Below are 23,352 nucleotides of genomic sequence, written 5' to 3'. Positions count from 1 at the left end.
ATATATATAAAATTGACCTTTCCCACACCAAGCAGAGGTAATATTGAGGTAATTATTGAGGTAATATTGGCTCTGATCATTTTTTATTCTAGCTCTAATGAGCATTTTATGGAGCTGTAACCAGGATATTATAAGGAAACTAATCTACAGTGAATTGAAGGGAAGTAACAATAAAACAAATCATCTCTCGTCAGGTGTTAATAAGTGAATGATTGTCAGGGAGGAGTCCTTTCGCCACAGCTGGAAATCAGAAAAACAGATAACAGAGGGCATAGTATGCTGTGGGTGTGGTGGCAAATTTGAAAAAAACAGACGCGACAGCATGTATTATAAAGGTCATAGACAGTTGGATAAGACGTGGTACTTTCGGAGAGGGCTTTCTCCTTGCATGGTCTTATTTTTATGAAATCAGATGAGAAAACCTGCAGGTGGATATAAGTTAGAAAAATGTAAGACTGATTATGAGATTAAATGTTCCTGAGAGCACAAGTGTAGAATATATTGTATCTCTTGTTTCTGTTCTCACAAAATGGTGGTTAAACAGAATATTATGCGTGTGCTTGCGCACATAATTATGCGTGTATTCGTGCACGTGCGTGTCCACTTGTGCCCATGTTTGCGTTCAGAAAGCAGCTCTGGGACTCTCTCTCTCTCTCTCTCTCACAGCTGCTTGTGTTTATCAGGCAGCCTCTCCATTCTGTTTCTCCCACATGGATTCCCGAAGAGAGGCCAGAGCTGTCTCACCATATCTGAGCCCCGTAAATGCTGCTTTGTCTCAAGGATGAGGGGAGAGACGCTCTTATCAGGCGTTTCCAGGAGCTGTTACTCCTTCTCCCTGCTCCGCTGATCCAACTCCCTGGACAAAAAAAGCCTTGTTGATGATGGTTGTGTTGAATTTTGCCCCTTTGCGTGGCCCTTGTCCTCCCTTGCGTAGGCTTAAGAGCTTCCATTTTCACCCCTGCAGTTGGTTTTGCTATAAACTGTCCCGTGGCTATCATGCCTATTTCAAAAGCAAACATGGGCAAAGGAAAACAGACTTGGAGTTTGTTTGTTTTTCACAAGCGTTGCATTCTAGTTTCCCCGTCTGGGCTGAGTAGCCCATATCTGTTTCACACGGCGGTTTAATGCGTGCGTGTAGTTACAACTCAAGACATGTCTGCTTTCTGCCCCCAGACAAAGGTGCAGTACAGAAGGTGATTGTGCTGCCAAGCAATCAATCCCTGCATGAAGATCTGATCCTGGAGGAGCTGGAAGTGTTTAAGGTCAGCTGTCTGTTTTTCTCCGCTTTCTTTCATTATGGTCTTACTTTCATCCCCTAAAATCAAAGGCAGGGAGGGGACGGGAGCAGGGCGCGCTTGGCCCCAACACAAAGGCCAGGGGCAGACAGACAGAAACAGGGTGGCATTTGGGAGATGGATGTTCTGCAGCGTAGAGTGATGGGAAACATCGTAACATACTGCGAGAGTCTGTTCGTTGCCCCGAGTGAACCTCCGCACATGCTCTTTTATCTTCTTGAATCACTAAAAGTGTGATCAACCTGTGATCAGATGTAAACGCCTCGGCTGCTTTGATCCTCCACTGCACCATAGCGGTCCATCAATCAGGACATTTATTCCCAAAATAGTTTTCAGAAAGATACATCTGGCGAAAAGCTGATCCTAGATGGCTGTTTTTTTGTATTAAATAAAAGTCTGATGAGCTGTTCTCTGCCCAACATGTTCCCAACTATTCCTTTAAGAATGTGATAGAACTGTGCACATTGTCTAAAAGCTCTTAACCTGGTTCTTGTATGTGCTATTTCTTTCAGAATCAAGCTCCTGTTACAAACTTGAGAATATCCTCAAAAAAAGTAAGCTACTTACCTCATTTATTAAGTGCAGTTTTATTGTTTTAATATGTAATTCATTGTCTGTGGCTACTATGTAATGCACGAAACAGAACTCTCCTGTGCACGATAAGCCTCCCAAAGGCCAGGGAATAATAAGCCGTAATTGTTTCGGCGCTCTGCCTCATTTTCCTGTCAGCCGGCCACTTATGAAGACAAACAGGGCGGCTGATATTTGAACTGTTTACTTTACAGCAACAGCTGTACGTCAGCTCGGAGTTCGGGGTCTCGCAGGTCTCCCTGCACCGCTGTCACGCTTACGGCTCGGCTTGCGCTGACTGCTGCCTGGCCAGAGACCCCTACTGCGCCTGGGACGGGCTCAGCTGCTCGCGCTTCTATCCCACCGGCAAAAGGTATGCAAAGATTTACAGCTTCAGGGTTCCTAACTGCGGTTTGGTGCCATTATTCAGTATCTTTTAAATTTCCTGAGAAGTATCAAGTGTCCAACGAGGACTGTTCTCATGGCAGTAAAGAAAAAAAGTATGCAAGAGCCTTTAAGCCCCAATACAAGTCTTCTTCTGTGCTGACAGGTGTTGATTAGGGAACCCAGTCATAAAGGCAGCTATTCAAAACTTTCACGAGTGTTAAATAAACATCAGCATGTATTGAATAGTATACAGTATTCCCATTCACTTGCATTCACTTTTTTCCCAATTTGCCATGGGAACCTAGTGAGCTTGTGGGTGTCCAACAGACAACCGAAGTAGTGTTCATCAGTTATGCAACAAATATGAAATCAATCAATCCACACTGAATGTGGGAAACAGATGATGTGCGACAACATGTTGAACAAGAACAGAACAGAGCTGCTCACAACTTGTGAGGCCAAAAAGATCACGCGACTGGAATCCTTCAGTGAACACTTCAGCGTAAGTATGTCACTAATTCTGCCTTTTGTTGTTCCCCTCTGTCCGTCTAGACATAACGCAGACAAGGAGGTACGAGCGATACCTCGCTTATGAACCGATACCTCTCTGTTCTCTTTTAAGGCATGCGTCTGCGTTGTCTCTTGACATTCCCGTCAGACGCAGGTCAGGTTTGGTTTGGTCGCAGGACGAGAGAGCGGCCTGTTTTCCTGCAGGACAATGTGTGTGAAATGCGTCAGCTGTCTACGTGCTCCTTTCCTCAAGCTGTTCTATATCAGTGTGCACCGCTGAGAGGAATAACAGTCCGATCCTCCTCATATTGTTTTGGCACTGACAGCTACTTCCACAGTTTTAATGAGACGGACATGTGAGGAAGAAGGTTGTGTATTTGTTCTGTATTTAGCTGTAGTGTATTTATACTCACTGCTGTTTTCCTTTCCTCTTTTTTTAGGAGAAGCAGAAGGCAGGACATCATGCATGGAAATCCACTCACTCAGTGCAGAGGTTTCAATCTAAAAGGTAATTAAAGCTGCACTGATCCATATTTTTACATTAAATGATCAGATGACTGTGTTATGTGAAAGGTGTCGCTCATTGGGACAAAACCACAGAGCATTTTTTTTACTCGTCTTTGCATTTTCCCTCAGCTCGACAGAGCTTAAGCCTCTTTTAGCTCGATGTTAAGATGTTACGGCTGACAAATTACACCGTCGTCAACCTCACAACAGCAGGCAGTTGTTCAGCTCAGATAAATGCACCCAAAGTTACCTGCCCAGCACCAGACTGCAGACAAAAATAGCAAGTAGCTGACAAAAAAAAGCAGCTATAAAGGCAGATATTTTTCTCAGGAGGCAAAAAACAAAACACCTTCATCAGGACCGAAACATCAAATGAACGCCGATGCTGCTACGTGTAAGCAGGATAAGATAATACATTTACAAGGTGATAATATGCCAATGTTGTGTTTTCAGCTTGTTTTTCCATTTTAAGTGTCCAAAAAACAAAAGCATGCAGCAGTATGCATTTAAATATTTACCTATGATATGTATTCATAAAGGGACATTTCTCAAATCAATTAATCTTCTCCCACAACTGATTCACATTTACACAGACATTGACACAAAAATCCACATTTGATGGCAACCAAATGCAACCAAAACAAAAACGATTGTACTTGTTTACGTTGGAGCAGTAGCTGCAGCTACTGTATGTTTTTGTGTGTCCAGGTGCTGCTCAACATCCATCACGAAAATTCACCCAGTAGTAATGGCAGGCTTTACTCTGAGAGGAGAGGATTTGCTCCCCAGAGTGTCCCATTTCCGTGAACAGTTTACATCTCTAAATTAAAACGAGCTTGGGGAACCAGCCATACGGCCATTACCGCTAATTAGTCGCAACCCTGTCATACATCCAGCTGAGTGATGAACCATTTAGCCGCAACAACAAAAACTGCACGGTAAATGAGACGAAACTGAGTTGCGCCGATGCATTGGCGGAGATTTTGTCAGGCTGTAGAAACTGAGAAATTCTGGGTGGGGGATCGGTCGGTCGTGCTGCAGGTGTCACACTAAGCTCTGTGTCAACATTTCCCTCTCGCAGTTGGGACTTGAGACAGATTTGAGTCCATCTGTGGGGTTTGTGTCTGTCAGCAGGTGACGTCTGACGTGACTCCCCTGACTCTCTCTCTCTCTCTGTGTGTGCATGTATGTGTGTGTGCGTGTGTGCGTGTGTGTGTGTGTGTGTGTGTGTGTGTGTGTGTGTGTGTGCGCGTCAGCCTACAGAAACGCAGTGGAGATGACGCAGTACGGCGTGAAAAACAACACCACCTTCCTGGAGTGCCTTCCCAAGTCTCCTCAGGCGTCCATTCGCTGGGTAATTCACAGGGACAATGACAGGAGGAAAGAGGTCAGTTTGACATTTAGAGAGGTCAAAGGTCAACATCACAGCCCGCCTTTGCACGTATGCAACAAGTTGACGTGGCACCGATGAAAATCTCTTTGAGATAAAATTGATTAAGGGTCCTTCACTTGCTCCGGTGTTTCGGTCACATTGTTAAACATTACATGGAATATCAAACATGTCATAGCAATCAGATGAGCTCACGCGCTTGTATCGCCTGAGGAGTGACACGGCAAACACGGAGCACCGTAATGAGCGGTGATACAGATCAAACATGATGTGGACCTTGACTAATGGCTGGATTCTCAGCGGTGCAACGTTTTACAAATATTTGACGCCCCTTTAACCCCTTGAAAGGCTGTGAAAGATTAAATAATGCCGGGCAAGAGTGCGTCAGCATGGACAATCTTTTATGGATTAAGCTCTCACCTCTGCGGAGTTGACACAGAGTAATGGCCGTTTTTATAGCCGTTTCCCCATGAGAATAGATGTTGGCCTTGAAATAAATCACTTTAGTTTTATGGTGTGTAATCATTGGAGTCTTTTCCAAACTGAGGCCGAGCTGGTTTTAAAGTAGTCGGTGGAAAAGGAATAAAGTGTTGCATTTAGAGTGTCAGCATCAGTTTAGTCTCATTATTTTCAGATTGATGGCGACGAAGGAGGGTTCGTTCAGCACCTCCACATTCACTGCAATTTCATCTTCTTTCAGTATTTCAACAATTTGGAATGGTTCATCTGCAAATTGTCCATCAAGGTTCTCCAGAACCAGAGTATCAAAATCCAGAGTCCATCATTCCTTTATTCCAATCAACATCACATGTAACTACACTGGAGGGATGAGCACACAGATCTCTCAAAGGGCATAGCGTAATGAGATAGATAGATATTTATTTATTCATAATCAACATCTCCACTACAAACCATGGTGTTATTATGACAGAACCTAATTGTGCCAACCACAGGTGAAGCTGAGCGACCGCGTCGTCTCCACGGAGCACGGCCTCCTCATCCGCTCCGTCCAGCTGTCCGACCAGGGCCTCTACTACTGCCTGACCACCGAGAACAGCTTCAAACGCACCGTCGCCAAGATCCACCTGCGAGTGCTGAGCGAGGCCATGGTGAGCGTGCTGACGGACAAACAGCAGTCGCCGTGGGCCTGGGCCACCTCGTTGCACCCCAAGACCCTGTTGTCAGCCTTCAGTCCAGCAGAGAGCCTGGCTGTGCAGCAGTACTGCAAAGAGAGGAAGCAGCTCCAGAACCTCCAGCAGAAGAAGCAGCAGCCTCAGCCACCTGGACCTCTCAGGGGGGACCTGGCCAAACTGAAACCCCTGCTGGACCGGAGGAAGAGCCGCAGCCGGCGCAATCACGTCCCAGAGGTCTGACACAGGGAGGTGCAGAAACTGACACAAACACCTCCCTCTGTTTCCCCGAGCCAGACCTTCATTTTTCCAATTCTCATCTCAAACTGCAGAGCTGCACTGTGAGGTGGGTGTGGGGAGTTGTTCTTCGGCAATATCTCCTTTTCTTGCATGAGGTACTGTGACCAGATGGCTGTGACATCCACTAATACACACCCACAGGCACCCACGAGCAATTCATTTGCTGTCGCAGTCGCAACACGGACTGAGGTGGCCCTGTTGTGAGTGGCACTGATAAACTGCGGTCTGAGCTGATATTGCTTACGATAATACACCTTGAGACGCAGCTGTGGCCGATGATCTTATCATATTTTCGATATTAGAGGGGAAACTAGGCTGGCCGGATATTAGCCCACAATGGATTTGTTTCTTTGTTCACAAAAAGAGGCGGTAATTTGAAATGAACAGAGTGAATAGAGGAGATTGAAAAGGGGGCAAAAGGGAGACAGATGCATGCTTGAGAGTGAACGCCTTCTCAAAGTATAATATTAGTATTTTATTAGATTCTACTCACATTTCTGTGTTTACTTTAAACTAACAAATGTGTCTCTGTTCAGTGAAATGGCTTCGTGGGCAAACATAGGGTAATAAACAGTCATGTTTCTCATGTGTTGACTGCCTCTCATACAGTCTATAATAGCACAGTTCATACAAAGCACAGATGGCAAGTGGTTCCAGTAAAAAGTGTCACATTACAGCGCTGTGAATGTTAAAAAGGGAATTAGTTCAAAGGCCAAACTTAACATCCTGATGCTACCAAACAGAAATAATGGTAAAATACAGAGTAGCACGTCAAATTCTGCGTGATCTCTCCTGTATTTATTCCTATTACTCAGACCTACATGTACAAGAATCTGCCTCAGTGTAATTCAGCTGCGTATTGTATCATGCTTCTCTTGTTTCAGAAGCATGTTTATAGAAATGCATCAGTAATGTAGAGGCATCTTCACTCTGGCCTGGATTTGAGTAACGAGCAGATTTGCATATTTTGGTTTCACAGCATAGTTTACATCTGAAGGTAGATGCTGACAATATTTGTTCCACATCATCGACAGCAAAGTGGACCGTTTTAATGCAGAAATGGTAATTAATTGACTTCTGTGAATAGACTTTTTTTTGTCAGAGACATAGTTAATGTAGATAGAGATTAATCGTTGCTTGTGTACATAGTATGTTTTCTTTGTTTCATCCTTTTTAATTTAATGTTGTGCAGATGTTTATGTACATAATTTCAACATGATTCACCAGCTATGACTGTATCTGCAAATTGCAGAGACGTTACAGTATTATTTTCATTTTGAGAAAAGACTTTCTATAGTTGTACCCTCTAAACAGATCTCTGCTCCACGTTTAATAAAGCTGTGCGACCGGCATCATGTCAACTTCAACTTGGTGTAACTTCAGTGTTATGAATCATATGTATTTCTATTTATTAATGTCGTGATAGCCTGAATAAATCTGTTCCGATGAATCTCAATATCACAGAAAGATCATGCCTTTTATTGTCAGATATTTTTATTTGTATAATATCTCAAAATGTGAACTTAATATTTCTGTTACTGGCCACTTTATCGTCCCTCTGTCCTCTAAATAGATTATTTGATCTACGGTGATCGCCTATTATGTTGCTTCAAAGGAACAGTCACGCTGTCGTCACACAATTTTGGGAAATACACGTATTTGCTTACTGGCAGAGAGTTCGATGAAAAGATCGATACCACTCATGTCTGTACTGTAAATATGAAGCCACACCAACAGCTGGTTAGCTTAGCTTAGCACAAATAATAGAAACCGCTACCCTGGCTCTGTCTGAAGGTAACCAATCACCGTTCAGAAAGGGATCGTCTGCTCTAACTCCTGGTAAAAAAGTATTTATTCCTTAAAACTTTATCACATGAAGACATTTGGCATCCTGGAAGAGGACTAATGGGTATGATACTACACAGACGTTTAAGAGCTTTTCAAACAAAAACTGTCCTAAATGTGCATCCCAATAAACCCTCTGGTATATGTGTGACATGTAAGATTCGGACCATAACAGTAGAATTAAAGTCGCCCCGTAGGCTGCAGAGGGTCATTTAAAACCCATAAAAACCAAAGAGAGGCCTCCTGCTGGTCAGAAATACTGCTTTCTCAACAATCAAACCCAAGTACCATTCAAAAGCCCCGTATAATCATCCCCCAGCCCATTTTAATACTCTTTTTGATTTAAAAAGAAAACTAAGTTTGCTGCAACGTGAACAATGCAGAGGTTTGTTTCAGCAGCGGCACAGTCTCTGCTGTAGTTTGGGCCGAGGGTGATTGTCGACCAATTTTGATAGACTGTGTTGCCGTGTTGGAACAATCCAATAATAACAATAGAACACCCAATGACAAAACTCCCTTTCAACTTTTATTGATTTTAAAGACACCGGTTCAGCAAAGAATACAACCATTTGCGAAAGATTAGATTCATGTACGTTTCTTTTATAAGATATCAAACAAACCCATCGCTCCTCTGCGTGGATTAATCCACACAGTTAAGAGGATTCTCCGTCTGCTCTCTCTCTCTCTAAAGATCCCTGATTCAGTTATTGTTACAGTGTTTGTAATTGAAATAATGCTGAGCAAAGCTCTTGAGCTTCACAAAATCACAGTCTTCCTCCCCCTGGGATCAAAGGAAGTATGACATTATTAATAACACTGAAATTACAAAAAGTGCAACTCTATATCAAAAGGTTTGATGTCCCGTAGCAGCTTAAATGCACTTTGCTCTGCAGCTCACACACAACGACTGCTGCTGCGTCATCCGTGCACACAAGCTTGCTTTGGTCACTTCTTCTTCACCATACAGTAGGCGATGGAACACAGTGCGAAGATGACCACACCTGAGCCCAGCAGGGCTTTCCATACTATCGCCAATAACTCGATACGGGACAACAGCTCCTCCTTAATCATCTCCGCCGTTTCGTCATCCAACAAAGCCGTCTGGTGACATGGAGGGAGACAGAGAAAGAGAGAGAGAGTGACTGAGTATCATGCATCCCAAAACTAACAGACTCCACACTTCATGACTGCAGCGCTCCACGTTTTATCTCACCTCGTTCATCCAAACAAGAGGGAATATGGTATAATCCTTGACTTTCTTAAGCACCCTGCAGGGAAAGAGTTCATTACTTGGTATTCAGTGCGGCAAGGTGTCTCAAACTTTTTGCCTTCATTTGACATGACAGAAGAAGACAGGAAATGCAGAGAGAGAGAGAGAGAGAGAGGCGGATGACATGCAAACTCAAACTTTCTTAAAGGAATAGTTCACAATTTTGGAAAATTAACGCTCACCAGTATTCTCTTTCTTTACAAGCGTTAAGAAAGAGAATAAACATATTCCCCACAAACCTTTCCCTTTGAAAAAGGTGAAGCAGAACTTACGTGATGACATTTGATGGTCCGTACATCATGTTCACTTGAATTCTCTTGGCAAACCTCAAGGTGAACCCGGTTGTCTAGTAGAATAAATACCACACAAAAAAATAGCATCAGAGTTGCTGCCCCTAGAAGTCACGAATCACAAAAATAAAAAGCTCTTACAGGTTCCACGTCCAGGAAGGTGACGTGGTGCTCCTCGATGGGATTGAGGCCCTTTACGGCATCTCGTAGGTACGGACTGCCATGGAGGAAGTGGGGCAGAGAGATGAAGATGGGTCTCCCTGTTCAGATGGCAAAGAAACAGACAATTCAAAAATACCAAGCTGCTGAGCAGAACGATAAAACGGCAGCAGAAAGTTCTGGGGTGCATTGACTATGTTGAGCTCAACGAAACAAATGCAAACCGACCATCTTGACAGGAGCTGATGTCCAGGACTCCAGCCAGGGTGCAATTCTTGGTGGTCTTTGGGTCTCTGCAGAAACAGCTGTTCTCTGGGTTGACCGTTGGGGAGGCCAGGGTGTCTGGCTGGAGGGTGAAGCGATACACTTCAATCCCTTTCAGATCCATGCTCTCCTCAAAGCTAGCTGACACAGACCTGAAACAACAAGGAGATCAGTTCAAAAGTCTTCCAGACACTGAACATCATGTACCCAGTAATCCTTTGTGCAACTTAATGCAGCCTCCAGTACATGACTGTGATTTTGGCATTGGAAAGCTCTGACCTCTAGTGGTTACTGAGAGGAAAGTCCAAATGGCTGCAGTTCTTAAAGTAAGATGGTAAATCTGCCCGACATAGCACAGCCGTCAGATTGCATCAGATGACATTGATCCCCCAAAATGAAACTCTTCCTCACCTGCAGATGTCTGATGAGAAGAAATAGAGCGGCGTCTTCTTGTCCACAAAGGGAGCGAATGAAGATGCATCTGAGAAAGAGGGAAGAAATGAGGTCAGAGAGGTGACTCATCTGCATTTAGAGCTGCAGGAGTGTGAAGTTATAAGGGGGGGGGGGGTCTGCGTGAGCCACACCTGTCCCGTTGATCATGTCACAGTACTTGTCGTCCCAGAAACGAAGGCTCCTGTTGAACAAAATTCAATTTGTCAGACAAACAATTTGATTTAACAGCCTTAAAGATTACAAGAAAAGCTGAATTCTCACTTCAGAATCCGTACAATTTCATTAACCTGATTTGAACAGCTTAAAATATCCCACTTTTTTTTTTTTTTCAAACTGGCTTCTTGTCAAAATGTAGCTGATTTTAAAAGATCAAGGCCTCAAAACCAGACTCAATACCTCCTTCACTTTCTTCACAATCAGACTCACCTCTCTCCTCGCCACCTGTCAATTATTCCCACTTTGGAGATGTCTTCCTTTCCAGTGTAGACGTTGAAGATGCCTTCATATGTGCCATTGTACTAGGGAAAACACATTTGATTCAATATATTCATACAAATTGTGTGTTACTGGGTAGATTTCGTCTATTCTGTGTTTTACTATGTGAAAGCGTAAGGCTGCAATGTCTGTTTACTTACAGGGTAAAATAGGCCCAGCTTTTCTTTCAACATGGGGTCGTTGTAACCCCACAGCAATTCGTTGACTGTACGGTACTGGAACAAGGAGGAGTTGCTTGTCTTTATCAGTTTCTCCAGCACAGAATGAAGCACTTTGGGAACCAGTGAGTAAGCTGCCTAAAAAAGGAAAAATCAAACATTCATCTTTTATATTTTGGCAACAGTATGGTTCCATCTTGATACACGAGCAAAACTGTTGTGCACACAACTGCTGCGGTTGCCTCTGGAGATAAGCCATACAATAACCCTCTTGACTCTTATCACTGTGATATCGCATATTTACTTACAAACTGATCAATTGAAATAGATAGTGCTCGTCATTTGAGCCTTATCAAAGATTGAAGAGAAAGCGCTGTACCCATTAACAAATTCCCATTTTAAAATGATGACTTCCTGGTTGTTCCTAATTACAAAGCTCCAACACGACAGCATCTTTGCACCAATGTTAAGGTTCACTTCGGTTCTTCTTACACCGCCAGTCACCATTGAGCTGGGTATCAAAACCTACATACCAATACTTGTTCAGATTCGTAAGCTGTTGGTTTTTTTGTGGTGCAGAGGTATGGTTTTTTTTACATTCTCGCTTGTGTTTGGACAACAGATTCTGGTATTTTTCAACCTGGTTATTTTTTAGAAATTGTGGCTTTTGTGACTGTGGGTCATGCTACATTTGCAGTTGCCACCTCCATTGGAGAAAACACAGACTCCTTCAAAGCAACGTATGTTACGGCAAACATCTTCTGCATTCCGGAACTTTTTCAAGGTGCTTTATAAGAGATTTGGAACAATTCTATTGCCTCTAAACGTGGCTATGGCTGAGCCGGCAGCTTGCAGCTAACAGTGCTAACAATGGCAAACATGCTGACAGAGCTAACAGTAATTAAAGAAATGACCATGCTGTATTAGCTATTGGAGCTAACTGGGGCAACCCGTTGGCTAACCTAGCTAGCTGGCTATTCATGAATAACATTCTTGGAGTGGTCAAAATAAATTAGCATCCGACATTAGATATTGTAGCCTGGCTAACTTCCGGGGCAACTTGCTGGCTAGCTGGCTATTCATGAATAACATGCTGAGTCGTCCAAGTAAAAAGTACGCTATTGTAGTTTACCGCTTACTACATCTGTGGAAACTTACCGGTTAACAAAGCTAGCTGCCGATTCATGTGTGTTATGCTGTGTGTCACTGTGAGAGTAAAACCTGGGTTGAAAAATACTTAATTTGTATTCAGCATTTCAATAGTTTTGTAGAAAAACATGTAAATATTTCTCAGTTTAAGTATTGAAAACAGCACGGAAACTCAGATATTGTCTCGACACTGTTAAAGTGCCGACTCACTATAAACCTTAAATTCCCCCAGCCAATTCATTTTATTTTATTTCCTTCTGAAACAACTCTTTATGAGGTAGTGCACTGTTTACCAACCTGGGCGTCCGGACCCTTCATTTAAATACTGAGTGGGCACAGATTAACAGGATCGAAAGAAGAAACATACTGCTTTTCTTTTGTAGTAAGTGCCAAAATATTCTCTCATCCTTGTTTTCTTGTGAAATTCTGGATAGTTTTCAGCCCTAAGCTATAGAAAAAACATTCAAAGGAACAACCTGGGAAGCCACTCAACCTATCAGAGAGGGTCACACGCCAAAAAGCAACCCACCACAGGCCAGCACAGCTTGATTTGGAACAGCTTGTCCTGGCCTTGGAACAGAGATACCGTAACTATTAACAGCAGAGCTGAGTCGAGTCAGGAATCACCGAGGTGACACTCACTTACAGCCACAGCCAAGTTGAGGGAGGTGACTTTGTCCTCCTCCGATCCCACTGACATGGATGGCTCAAAGATGGCGCCCACGGGCAGCAGGAAGGAGGCAGTTTGATTGGAGTTAAAAGTGATGTTCTCTTTGGCAAAATATCTTGTCCTGAAAAGGGGAAGAAGGTCTCACTTAGATATTCAGTTTTGTAAGAGGAGACATTTGTTTCTATACTGTAAATTCTTTAGCCTTTCATCAAAATGTTATAAAAGAGGTCAATAAATCCACCTTACTTGTATGTGTAAGGTCCTTTTTCCACCACCACTGGAGTTGATCCGTTCTGCAAAATCTCCTGGGCGTTTTGCACGTCAAAGAACCAGAACTGCCTGTACACCCCTGCTCCTGCAGCAACCCAGTTGTCATAAGCTGTCGTTCCAGGCTCAATGACGGCTTCCTAAACCCCCGAAGACAAACAGACAGTCTATTTTTAACAGACCTCAAGACTGCCAGCAGGCCAACTGCCCCCACTGAGATCATCCCATAAAGAGAGGATGCTCTGTTATTTTTAAAAAGAAAAAAGGTCTAAAACTGCAAAAATTGTCTCTACAGTCTCTTATTAAAATCCCAGACACTGATTTTTCAAAGGATGAAAACACACTTGGCTTTCTGCACAGCTTCTTGTTTACCATGTCAAGCAGCTTTCCGAAACACACGCCTCTTCCCTCTCATTTCTCCTGATTCACCTTGATCTCCGCGTACACACACACATACACACACCCACACACACACACACAAGAACGCATTCACGCACACTTGTCAGTCCCCTATTCTCCCACCCCCCTGGGTGAAACTCGGCAACATACCTTCTCCACTGTCCCCTGAATGATGCTGTTCCCCACTGGGATAAGGGCACCACCCAGGATGGCTACCACCGCCCCAAACACAGCTCCGGCTATCAGCCCGCACCTCCTGTTACAGCAGCCCATGGTGGTGTGCGCTTCCCTCCGTCACTGCGTGCGTCCGTCTGTCTGCCTTGCAGCCGGTTCTCCTTCTGTCTCTGTGTTTGTGGTGGGTGCTAGTATGTGCAGCTTCTCTGTGTTTGTGTCCCGGCAGCAGCAGCAGCATCAGCAGCACCAGCAACCAGCAGCAGCAGTGGCACAGACGGGCTGTAACAGAGGAGCTGATGGAGCAGCAGAGGCCAGGTAAAGGCACAGACACCTCTGGCAGCCGCCCATGCACCTCCTAGAAATTTAAGTTACATAACGACAATAAAGGTTCGAGGTTCAGATGAGAGTTATGTCCCCAGTATCAGGGACTATCTCAGCAGGTGATAACAGCCACAATAGGCTGGGGAGAAAGGTTGAAAGAGGAGTTGTTGCACATGCATAGGTCGGGCATGAAATAAAGCTATTTTCTGCTCCTATGGAGCCATGCTATTTTAGTTTTGTTTCATTTAACATCTAGCACTCGTAAGATTAAGCCGAAACTTGCCACACAGACTTGGCTTGTCGCTGCAGGGGATTTATCAGGGTGTGAGATATCGGCTCTTGATATCCAAAGACCTAGATGATGACAACCGTCGTAGAGATTTCACTTATTTTTTTTGTTCTGATATTTCCTGCTCTGTTTCTTATCTGTCCTCCTCCATCTATTCATCACTTGTCTGCTCTGCACTTTCTGCTCCGAGCTTACAAGGGACAGAAAAGGAGGAACACATACATGATTAAGTATTTCCTCATTGCACCAAGACTGTTCAACAAAAAATTAGGCTTATCTGAATTTGTGGTTTCATGAGGGATAATAAAATAAATTGCTCTCTATCTCAATTGATTTATTTAACTCCTGAACTGTGCAGACAACATGTGGCATATCAAGGATCAGTTCTTCACTTCTCTCCGTCAGCACTGCCTCCTGCACAATCACGTTCCCATGCAACTAAACTGCATTCCTCTGTCTGAACTTCATTCAGTCTCTCGCTCATCACAGCCCAGAGAGAGGTGGGAGATGCTCTCTGTGAATTCATGTTCTATATGTTTTTTACAGGTGAGTTTCGGGTCCAAAAATTGTTTCGGCTTCGTTTCGTGTTCTGTGGTGATCTTTAAAGTCATCGATGTTTGTTCCCACACCATCAAGTCCTTCAATAACCTGCTTCATCGTCCCATGGAAAACCTCTGATGCAGAGTTTATCCCAAATGGAAGCCCTGACAATCAATAGCGTCCAAATGGGGAGTTGAATGTGCATCGATGAGAGCTTTTTGTCATTGAGTTAGATTTCCCAGAAACCACAACTGTGTTGGCAGTAAGTTATCACAAACAAATCTAACCCTCTGAATGCAAAAAGATGGCAACAGTGCAGCTGCATGGCTGACATGAGAGAATGCATGTCACTTTCTTTAGTCAGCCTTCTGAAGACCAAACACTCCTCTCACATCTCCACAGTTTGAGCCTCTCTCTGGCTTCCAATTTTATTTAGAATCCATTTTGGCTTTACTTGTATTAATAGTTTCACCCGCCATCCGACGATTTAACTGTAAATTTATTTTGTACACGGCTTTACATGTTTTAATGGTTTCACTTATCCTACCTTTTTATATGATTCATTAGCAAATATCTTTCATACAGTCTATTAACCCTGTGCTTGTATTTTGCTGAGTTTTCGTCTCTATTTGTTTGGTTGTTTGTTTTTTTCTCATTTTATGCTGTCCATGGAAATCACTTTGTACTTCCAGGTTTAAAAAGTGCTATTCAAATTAAATGAGATATTTAATTATTTGTTTATCTATTTTCTTGTTTGCGTGTTTATTCATTATACTAAAGTATTTGTTATTGTTATAATTATCATCATTATTATTATTATGACATCCTCAGGGGTTATTTCTGTCCAACAAAGCTCCTTATAACCAGGCATTAAATGAAACTGCTTTTACAGGCTGTGTTGGACTCCCTGTGAGGAGTAAACTCCCCCTTTAACATGGCAACCTTTTAAAAACACACTGAGCTCTAGGGTTGATCAAACAGCCCACATACACAGCTCTGCAGCACTGTGAAGTTGCATATTATCACCACTGGAGAGCAGCACCAGCACTCCATCAACACTGACTGCATGTTGAGAACAGAAGGTCTGTCCATGTGGTGTGTCCCACTCAGTCTCTCCGCCAAAGACACGTCTCTGTCTATTCAAACAAACACTCTCGTCAAAACTGTTTGAAGATCACCTGACTGACTTTATTGTTGATCTTACAAGTCCAACTACAACATTTGTATTGGATTTCACTTTGTGTGGGCAGATACTAAACCTATACACCTTCAGTTTCTTTATTTATTGTCTTTATTGAGAACACGTAATGCTTAATGATACCTGTGAGGTTATTTTACACCATCTAACACTATCTGTTCTTTTGACCACCATTCTTTAGCAAACAGAATTGACTGTTTATAATTCTTTGTGCTTAATTTTGGGGGTTTTAAAAAATGTGTATTGTCAGAGGGATACACCCTCTGGCTCTTGTTGTCTCAAACCTGGAGAGAGACCCGGATGACAAAGAGGGAAACCTCCAGCCAGCATAGGATTAGAGTGGAAAGGTCAACACCACAAGTTTGCATGTACTCCCAGAAAGCCACGTTCCAAATGAAAATTGCATGAAGAGACAGACGGGGTTGTTCACACCACAAGGGTTTGAGTGGAATATTTTGAAGTGAACACCACTAACACTTAGACTGACTGTTGACTTTGAAAGACTCACACTTGACTCCGTCCGACAGGCTAAATTATTTAAACCACAAACAATGGTCATGTACAGCTGAACGGGCATGGGACGAGACTAACACTGCCACAGTTAGAGGTTTGGATTAAATGGAATTTATTATAATATATCTAAGAATTTGAGTTAAACTCACAACGTAAAAAAGTTATAATATTTATCAACATAAAAGGCACATGCTTTGGCCAATAAAGTGAAAATTATGTTTTTATTTGGGTACAATATTAGTGTGCATATTTTAAACTTCAAAACTAAATCGTAACGTGACTAATGCCTGTCTATATAATGTTGCAGCTCATCTGATTTTTGATTGATGGATATGGGAGAGGGAAGTTGGAGGACCTCGTGAGAAACACAACGTAAATTTACAATAGGCCAGCAATTTGGAAAAACAAATCATACGACTAACTGGGGAATAATACGAAAACTATTATACTACTGTATTATTTAAATAATCCTATTAAACATGTATTGTCATATTATGAAGGGAATATATAAGAAAACATAACAAGGAATGCTAAAACATGCTAAATGTGTATTAAACTGATACATGTAAAGCTATTGGTGTGCAGGTTTGATTAGCGTCCCGTTGTCGAGAAGTTTCCGGTTTAGGGGTCTACCTACAAAATAAAGGCCTCAGAATAGTATGTTTTTCTTACCTATGAACTCAAGACATACTGAAAAAATTACACTGAAACAAATCAAAGTCATGTATTTGCTCTGTGCACAGTTTACATATGTTCTTGATATTAGTTAGTATTTTATAATTTACATTCTATATATTTAAATTTTTCAGTTTTAGAGAAGAAAAGGGGAAATATTGGAGGGAATGTTTGCAAATGTTAGTCTTTCTTCAGTATTAGGTTTGAAGAAATTACACCTTTATTGTGAAGGATGAGACCGGAAGTTGATTGTCTCTGGATACGGAACACGCCGAGCAGCTCTCTCTCTCTACTAGAAGCCGCAAAATACAATACTAGCAGTCGCCGCCGCAACGAATGGAGGCGAACGGGTGGAAGAGACATCGTTAACGAACTGTTCCGCTGTCTAAATATCTCTCATTCGGATGCACGGAGGATTTCAACAAGCGGGCAGAAGAAGCGACACGCCGTTTTTGGGAAAAGTCGAATCCCTTCATTTCCGTCAGAAACACATCGATTAGCTGTCATTTAAGAAGAAAAAAAAGGGCGTGTGTGCGGAGTGAAGGCAGTTTTTTTTTAACCATTTAATGTGGGTATATATGGTGTTTTAGATATATTGTTTGTTTTTTTAAAAACACCATCTGGGTCTGAAGGACACGGTCGAGGATGGGATGCACACTGAGCACGGAGGACAAGGCGGCGGTGGAGCGCAGCAAAATGATCGACAGGAATCTGCGGGACGACGGCGAGAAGGCAGCCAGGGAGGTCAAGCTGCTGCTGCTGGGTAAGGAAGGAGGAGAGGAGAGGAGGGAGGGAGGGAGAGAACTTCACCGTGTGTCACTGAATGCAACATAACGTTTTCTCCAAACAGAAAAACAACAAATACTTGAAGTTACTAACCAATATATTTAAAAAAAAAAAAAAAAACATCTCCAATTAGTGTGTAAATCTGTTTAATTCAAAAATGTCTGCACGTTTTATTCTAATGCTGCTGGCATTAGTTCCATTCAGCTTGTGTGGACCATTTGTGTTCCCCAAATCCGTTCAACAATGGCTCATTTCCTCTCGTGCAGTTTAAATAGGCCTGTGGCACATCAGGGGCCCAGGCCTGAGTGTTTGTGACTGAAAACTTTGGAGGGTCCAGTCACTATAGGGTGTTTAACGGTCCTGTTGAGCCTAATGACGGGTTGCATTTCTTTCTTTCTCTTGCAGCGTTTCTCTACAATTTCCATATGTTTGGAAGCCTTGTGGTCTTCTCTTGTTCTCCGCTCAAGTTCAATAACAACAAACACAGACTTCTGAAAAAGGGCAAACATCTTGCGCAACAAACGCAGGAAATCACTATGATGAAGTGTAATTTAGTTAGAAGCCTGACATTAAAATAGCAGCCATTTAAACTAAATTGTCATTGATCAGCTTGACGTGACATGCCGATGTAAATTGCCTCATGGCCCTTTCATTACTCGGGAGTAAGAGCCAATTTGACCTGACCTTTGTTAGTGCGTAAGACTCCACCAGTAATGGAAATATCCCTTTAAAATCAACCACGAGAATGACTTATGAACGGCACAGTTGAATGAAGTCTCTTATATTTCCTATGTGTACTTTCCTGCATTCATTACATCACCGTTAGAAAACACAGCACATGTGCACAATTTGGCGGCGTTACTCGCGCGTCGGGGGAAACACTGTTATCCTTGTAAACAGAGACCGTAGGTGAGAAACTTTTCCATCAAGCCCCTAGGTGTCCAGCTTTGGGGAATGTTGACATGCACACACATGAGTATGTGGGTTACCAGGACACAGAAGACTGAAGCCAACACCAATATCAGGCAAACATCTGACAGGAGGCCCAGAATAAGAGCCGTTAGTGGCTTTGAGGACAGATTTGTGAGCCAGAGCAAGATAAATACTTCCTCATATAATACAGCAACACCCGTTTCTACCATTCTCATTGATATTCATTAGGGTGACGTTAGTATTGCGTTGTTGGTACAAGAACGTGTGTATTTCCTTCCTACAGGTAGATCGCATTCCTCAGGTGCTCGGGGGCCAGATGGGGCTTGCTGAGTTGAAAGCGAGCAAGTTGGGTCAAGTTTTTGCTCTGCTGCTGTAGGGCGGATTATGAGTTTTCATACTTTCGCACTGACACAAACAATTTAACCACGCTCTGTGGGGTTGTTGTTGTTTTGCGAGAGTAGCTTTTTGTGACGGTTGCACGCCACCTCGTGGGGCCCCCACGCGTGGCCCCCCTCGGGTTGGCACCGTCTGACTGCCGTTTGTGTTTGAGCTGAAGTGACACACACACACACACACAGAGGCGGGCTGGGTCACCAGGAGAAAGGAAAACGAGGGGCTGTAAGAGGAGAACGCCGCTAATGACTAAAGCATTAAAAATGAAAAGGCTCTGCTGCAGAGAGACAGAGGAGGCTGTTTGAGTTGTTTACCTTGCTGATACAAACACTGAAAAGACAACAAACTGTGGAGTATACTGTTCTCTAAACAGACCCTGTCAACATAAATACATCTAAAAGTCAGCAGAACATGTGGCGTGGTAGCACGGGGCTGGCAGGGTTGTAGAGATGCGACGCGGCAGCGAAACCTCGGCGTTAGCGGCAGGTTCATGCCTTTCGCCATCTGGTTCTCCTAAAAGGTAATCGCAGGCCGAGCAGCGCTCCCAGTCACCGGCATGAAATCTTCACGCTGACGTAAAAAAACCTCTGCGATTTGTATGAAAAAATGATTTGGATCTCTGTGAGTCAGTGTGCTGCTCAGGTGTCTTTGAATAGAGACCGAACACATTTCTCACTTAGCTCTTAGTCTTTAATTGGCTCTCGTTTTATTTCCATCATCTCCCGGACCTAATTATCCTACTATTCATATCTACGTGCTGAAATAGATTACAATCTCCTCCTCAGCCTAATTACTCTTTCTATAGCTGTCGCGCAACTGTGTGAAGATTTTATTAATAATCTTTTGCCTTTGTCTAACGTCTGCCGTCGTTTGCCAATTTATGAAAAAATGATGTAACCAGCATTGCCAAACATGTAGAGCAGCGTGGCCGTGTTACTCCTCGTAAAGCCGGACAATCAAAGTAGCTCATTTATTTGCGTTCCGATAGCGCTGTCAGCATCACTAGACATCTGTGTGAATAGGTCGGCCATTGTGTGTGTGTGTGTGTGTGTGTGTGTGTGTGTGTGTGTGTGTGTGTGTGTGTGTGTGTGTGTGTGGGAAACAATCTTTTAGCCATTGATCCTCTTATTGGTAGATCAATCCCTCTGGTCGTTTCCTCTAGTGGGAAGCACACTGCTCCGAGGCTCCTGGAATCCTTCATGAGTGACTCATACTTAAATCCCCCCTCCCCCCAGAGGCAGAGGGGGGAAGAGGAAGTGAATAGTGAGTGAGAGGAACCATATATCATAATGGGAAAATGACTGTACGACACAGAGAGAATGTAAAAGAGGAAGAAGGACGTGTGTGACAGAATAAGAGAGAGAGAGAGGGGGGGGGGAGGGGGAGAGGTGACGGTGTTGGGCTCATGCTGCTAATGTGGCATCGCCCACATGGGCCGATGTCCAATTGCCGATTGGCATCGCTAATTAATGTCCAATTGAGCCAAGAACCTTACTTCCACCCTACTAGGTTTTTACAACAGTCTCCGTCCAGACGAGCGTTTCAGCACCTTACAAAGCCTGTAGCCTGTAGCACCGTTACGAAATGCTGAATTTGATCAGCTGCTAGCCAAGACAACGAGGTCAGGAACTCTTGTAATTCGTTATCCGTGTTGAAGTTAAGCGGTGGTAGTCGAGGATGATGTTATCTGTTTTTCCTCCGGGAAAGGATCATGTGGTGGGGACGCGAGGACACGTCGGGACTTGAACAGATGGAAGTGTGGATGTGGAAATGTTGGCCCCCTCCTGACCCACACTAATGGATCCTCGTGTCCTTGATCTGGAGCCTGAAAAGGAGACGCCTTTGTTTACTTTAACTTCGGTTGGTGTGCAAGAACACATTGCTTATTCCCCAAGTCCAATTTAAACCTCTCTTTAAACTTTAGTGTTAACTTTAAACTCACACTTGAGGAGGTTTAACTGTTGAATTGACTGCCTTTCTTTCATTGATTGGGCAAAATAATCAAGTTGCTCAGAGAAAGTTCAGGGCAGACTCACCCAGTTAAGTTTTATGATGATGATGATGCAGAATTTCTCTCAAGACACCGGTTCACCGAGGGAACCGTTAGAGCTGAACGGGAAGATTGGACCAACAGGCGGCCTCTTTTTACTGTGAAAACAGTTGTTTACTTACTGTCCCTTTGTCCATTTTATCTTCTTTTATTTCGGCATATTGCTCCATTAAATCGGCTGACAAGTTTTCCAGCACGCAAATGTATTCATCTTAATTTGGGTGTGTCCATATGGATCAAACGCTGTCTAAACACTCAACAGAGATTCATTTTTAACTGTATAACAAAGCTCTGCCTGCATTAACATCTGGATTTAGTCATTTTCAAACCTAGTTTTTTAAAACTCTGATGAGAGCTAATCTTAGATTAAGTTAATCCATGTTTGTGCATCCCATAATTAGCTGTGACATGTGGTTAATCTAGAGGCACGGTAGCCATTTTTAATCATATTCATCTCCATATGGCTATTGTTTCAAATCCCCGTCCTCGCTGCCCTGGGAAGATCGACTGAGGGGAAGTTCCGAGAGAAAAGACGTGTTTGAGGTCGATGGATAGAAACGGCTTTGTTCTCTGTAGAAGAAGAAGGAAAAAACCGCCAGTTTAAAATAGTTTAAACCGCCAGAAACAGAAACCAGCTGCTCCAGTGGTTTTGAGTCTGTAGCTGTATTGGGGTGGGTGTATCAAAGCTGTGGGTGTGTAACATGACTCTGCATGAGGAGTGATAGGTCAGGCCTGTGGTGCCATATAACCCTTAAAGGTCTGTGTGTGAGTGTGTGTGTCCAAATCAGGATGACTCTGTGTTCTGTATTCCTCAGGCCTAGAGGCTCTGACGAGATCCACACCCTAATGATATCACTGGTGTAGAGAGGCCAGAGCGAAGTCACCAACATGAAGCACAGAGCTCTCGTCTCGTTGATTCCTCTGAATACTCTGGAGACTAGAATTGATGCTATTTGTCCAATTGTAACCACTCAACGCTCAGAATTACCAAAGAAGTCGTGCGTCTGGTTTTAGTTTCTGTGAACTGGTGTTTCTAGGGTAGAAGATTTCTCTGACACAACTTGCTACTACAGTTTCTCACAATGATTCATCAAATACCAGGTCATTATTATTTCATTGAATTCAAGCGGCATCAAAATGAGTCTTAGTTGTTTTGTTTTATCTTGGATGTCTTTGCCAGTTCAGTGAAGCTGATGATGAGGCGGAAACATAACTCATCTTTGAATTGATGCGAGCAGGGCTGCAACGGTTACTTTCATAATCGATTGATTTTGTGATTATTTTCTCAATGAAGTCACTCAGCATTTGGTCTGTGAAATGTCAAAGGACGGTGGGAAAAAAACAAGACGACGTCTTCCAATGTCTCGTCTCGTCTTGTCCAAAATATTCCGTCTACATCGATGAGAAGAGAATTTGTGCCGCTAAAATAAATCAATTATCAAAACAGTTGCCAGTCGCTTTCGTTGCAGTGAGGTCTTTGTATTCCCTGTCTCACAACCGGGGTTGGCTAAAAGTTATTACTTTGAACTGAAGTGTGAGCTCACAGCCCGCCTTAAGGGGACATCCATCCGTCCCCCGCATCCAGAGGAGCTGCGTCGGTATGTGAAGCGTCTGCGGTGTTGTGGAAATGGCTCGTGTGAGCTCGTCCCACTGGGATTCACCTCGGAGCACAGGGACCTCCTCCGGGGCCCTCCAGCACCCCGAGAGGTGACGCGTAATTAAAATAATACGTCCTCGGGGTGAATCCCATCCAATTATCCTGAAGGAAAAGACCCGGGACTGACTGCCGAGGGAAAATTTGTAGTAATGCAGACAGATAGTGGTCACTATTTTTATTTTATTTTTTGCAACATCAAGGGAAGTGGAACTAGATATAAGCCGACGATTTATTATGCAAGAGCAAACCATCTTGTCTCTGCTGACAATATCACGAGATAACGGTAGACTTCATGGTATGATTCCACTTCCTCTT

The 23,352-nt window shown here is 43.3% G+C and overlaps 3 protein-coding genes across 4 annotated transcripts in view; 2 read left to right on the top strand and 1 right to left on the bottom strand.

Moving 5' to 3' along the window:
- Positions 1-7,815, top strand: part of sema3c (sema domain, immunoglobulin domain (Ig), short basic domain, secreted, (semaphorin) 3C) — a 35,642-nt gene extending 27,827 nt beyond the window's left edge. Inside the window, exons 13-18 of the mRNA XM_031859065.1 lie at positions 1,174-1,262; positions 1,808-1,849; positions 2,081-2,238; positions 3,203-3,270; positions 4,526-4,656; positions 5,613-7,815. Coding sequence (XP_031714925.1) covers positions 1,174-1,262; positions 1,808-1,849; positions 2,081-2,238; positions 3,203-3,270; positions 4,526-4,656; positions 5,613-6,032 — 908 coding nt within the window. The 3' untranslated portion in view covers positions 6,033-7,815. The remainder of the gene's footprint in view (positions 1-1,173; positions 1,263-1,807; positions 1,850-2,080; positions 2,239-3,202; positions 3,271-4,525; positions 4,657-5,612) is intronic.
- A 687-nt stretch (positions 7,816-8,502) lies between these two features.
- On the bottom strand, positions 8,503-13,880 carry cd36 (CD36 molecule (CD36 blood group)). The gene is made up of 12 exons (XM_031859054.1): positions 13,659-13,880; positions 13,089-13,249; positions 12,819-12,963; positions 11,006-11,161; positions 10,797-10,888; positions 10,502-10,551; positions 10,329-10,398; positions 9,882-10,069; positions 9,636-9,754; positions 9,477-9,550; positions 9,148-9,202; positions 8,503-9,035 (listed from the first exon to the last, which is right to left on the bottom strand). Exons 1-12 carry the CDS (start codon positions 13,779-13,781, stop codon positions 8,880-8,882), a joined length of 1,389 nt encoding a protein of 462 aa, XP_031714914.1. The 5' UTR covers positions 13,782-13,880; the 3' UTR covers positions 8,503-8,879.
- A 3,607-nt stretch (positions 13,881-17,487) lies between these two features.
- Positions 17,488-23,352, top strand: part of gnai1 (guanine nucleotide binding protein (G protein), alpha inhibiting activity polypeptide 1) — a 13,521-nt gene continuing 7,656 nt past the window's right edge. For both annotated transcript variants that reach the window (XM_031859039.1, XM_031859038.1), the window contains exon 1: positions 17,488-17,981. In XM_031859039.1, the coding sequence (XP_031714899.1) occupies positions 17,864-17,981 (118 nt within the window). In that variant the 5' untranslated portion in view covers positions 17,488-17,863. The remainder of the gene's footprint in view (positions 17,982-23,352) is intronic.

This window comes from Anarrhichthys ocellatus, unplaced genomic scaffold (assembly GCF_004355925.1).
Source record: "Anarrhichthys ocellatus isolate YVR2014 unplaced genomic scaffold, GSC_Weel_1.0 scaffold21, whole genome shotgun sequence".
Taxonomy (NCBI): Eukaryota; Metazoa; Chordata; class Actinopteri; order Perciformes; family Anarhichadidae; genus Anarrhichthys; species Anarrhichthys ocellatus.
The sequence above is the reverse complement of the archived record's forward strand: the minus strand, read 5'-3'. Positions and strand labels throughout refer to the sequence as shown.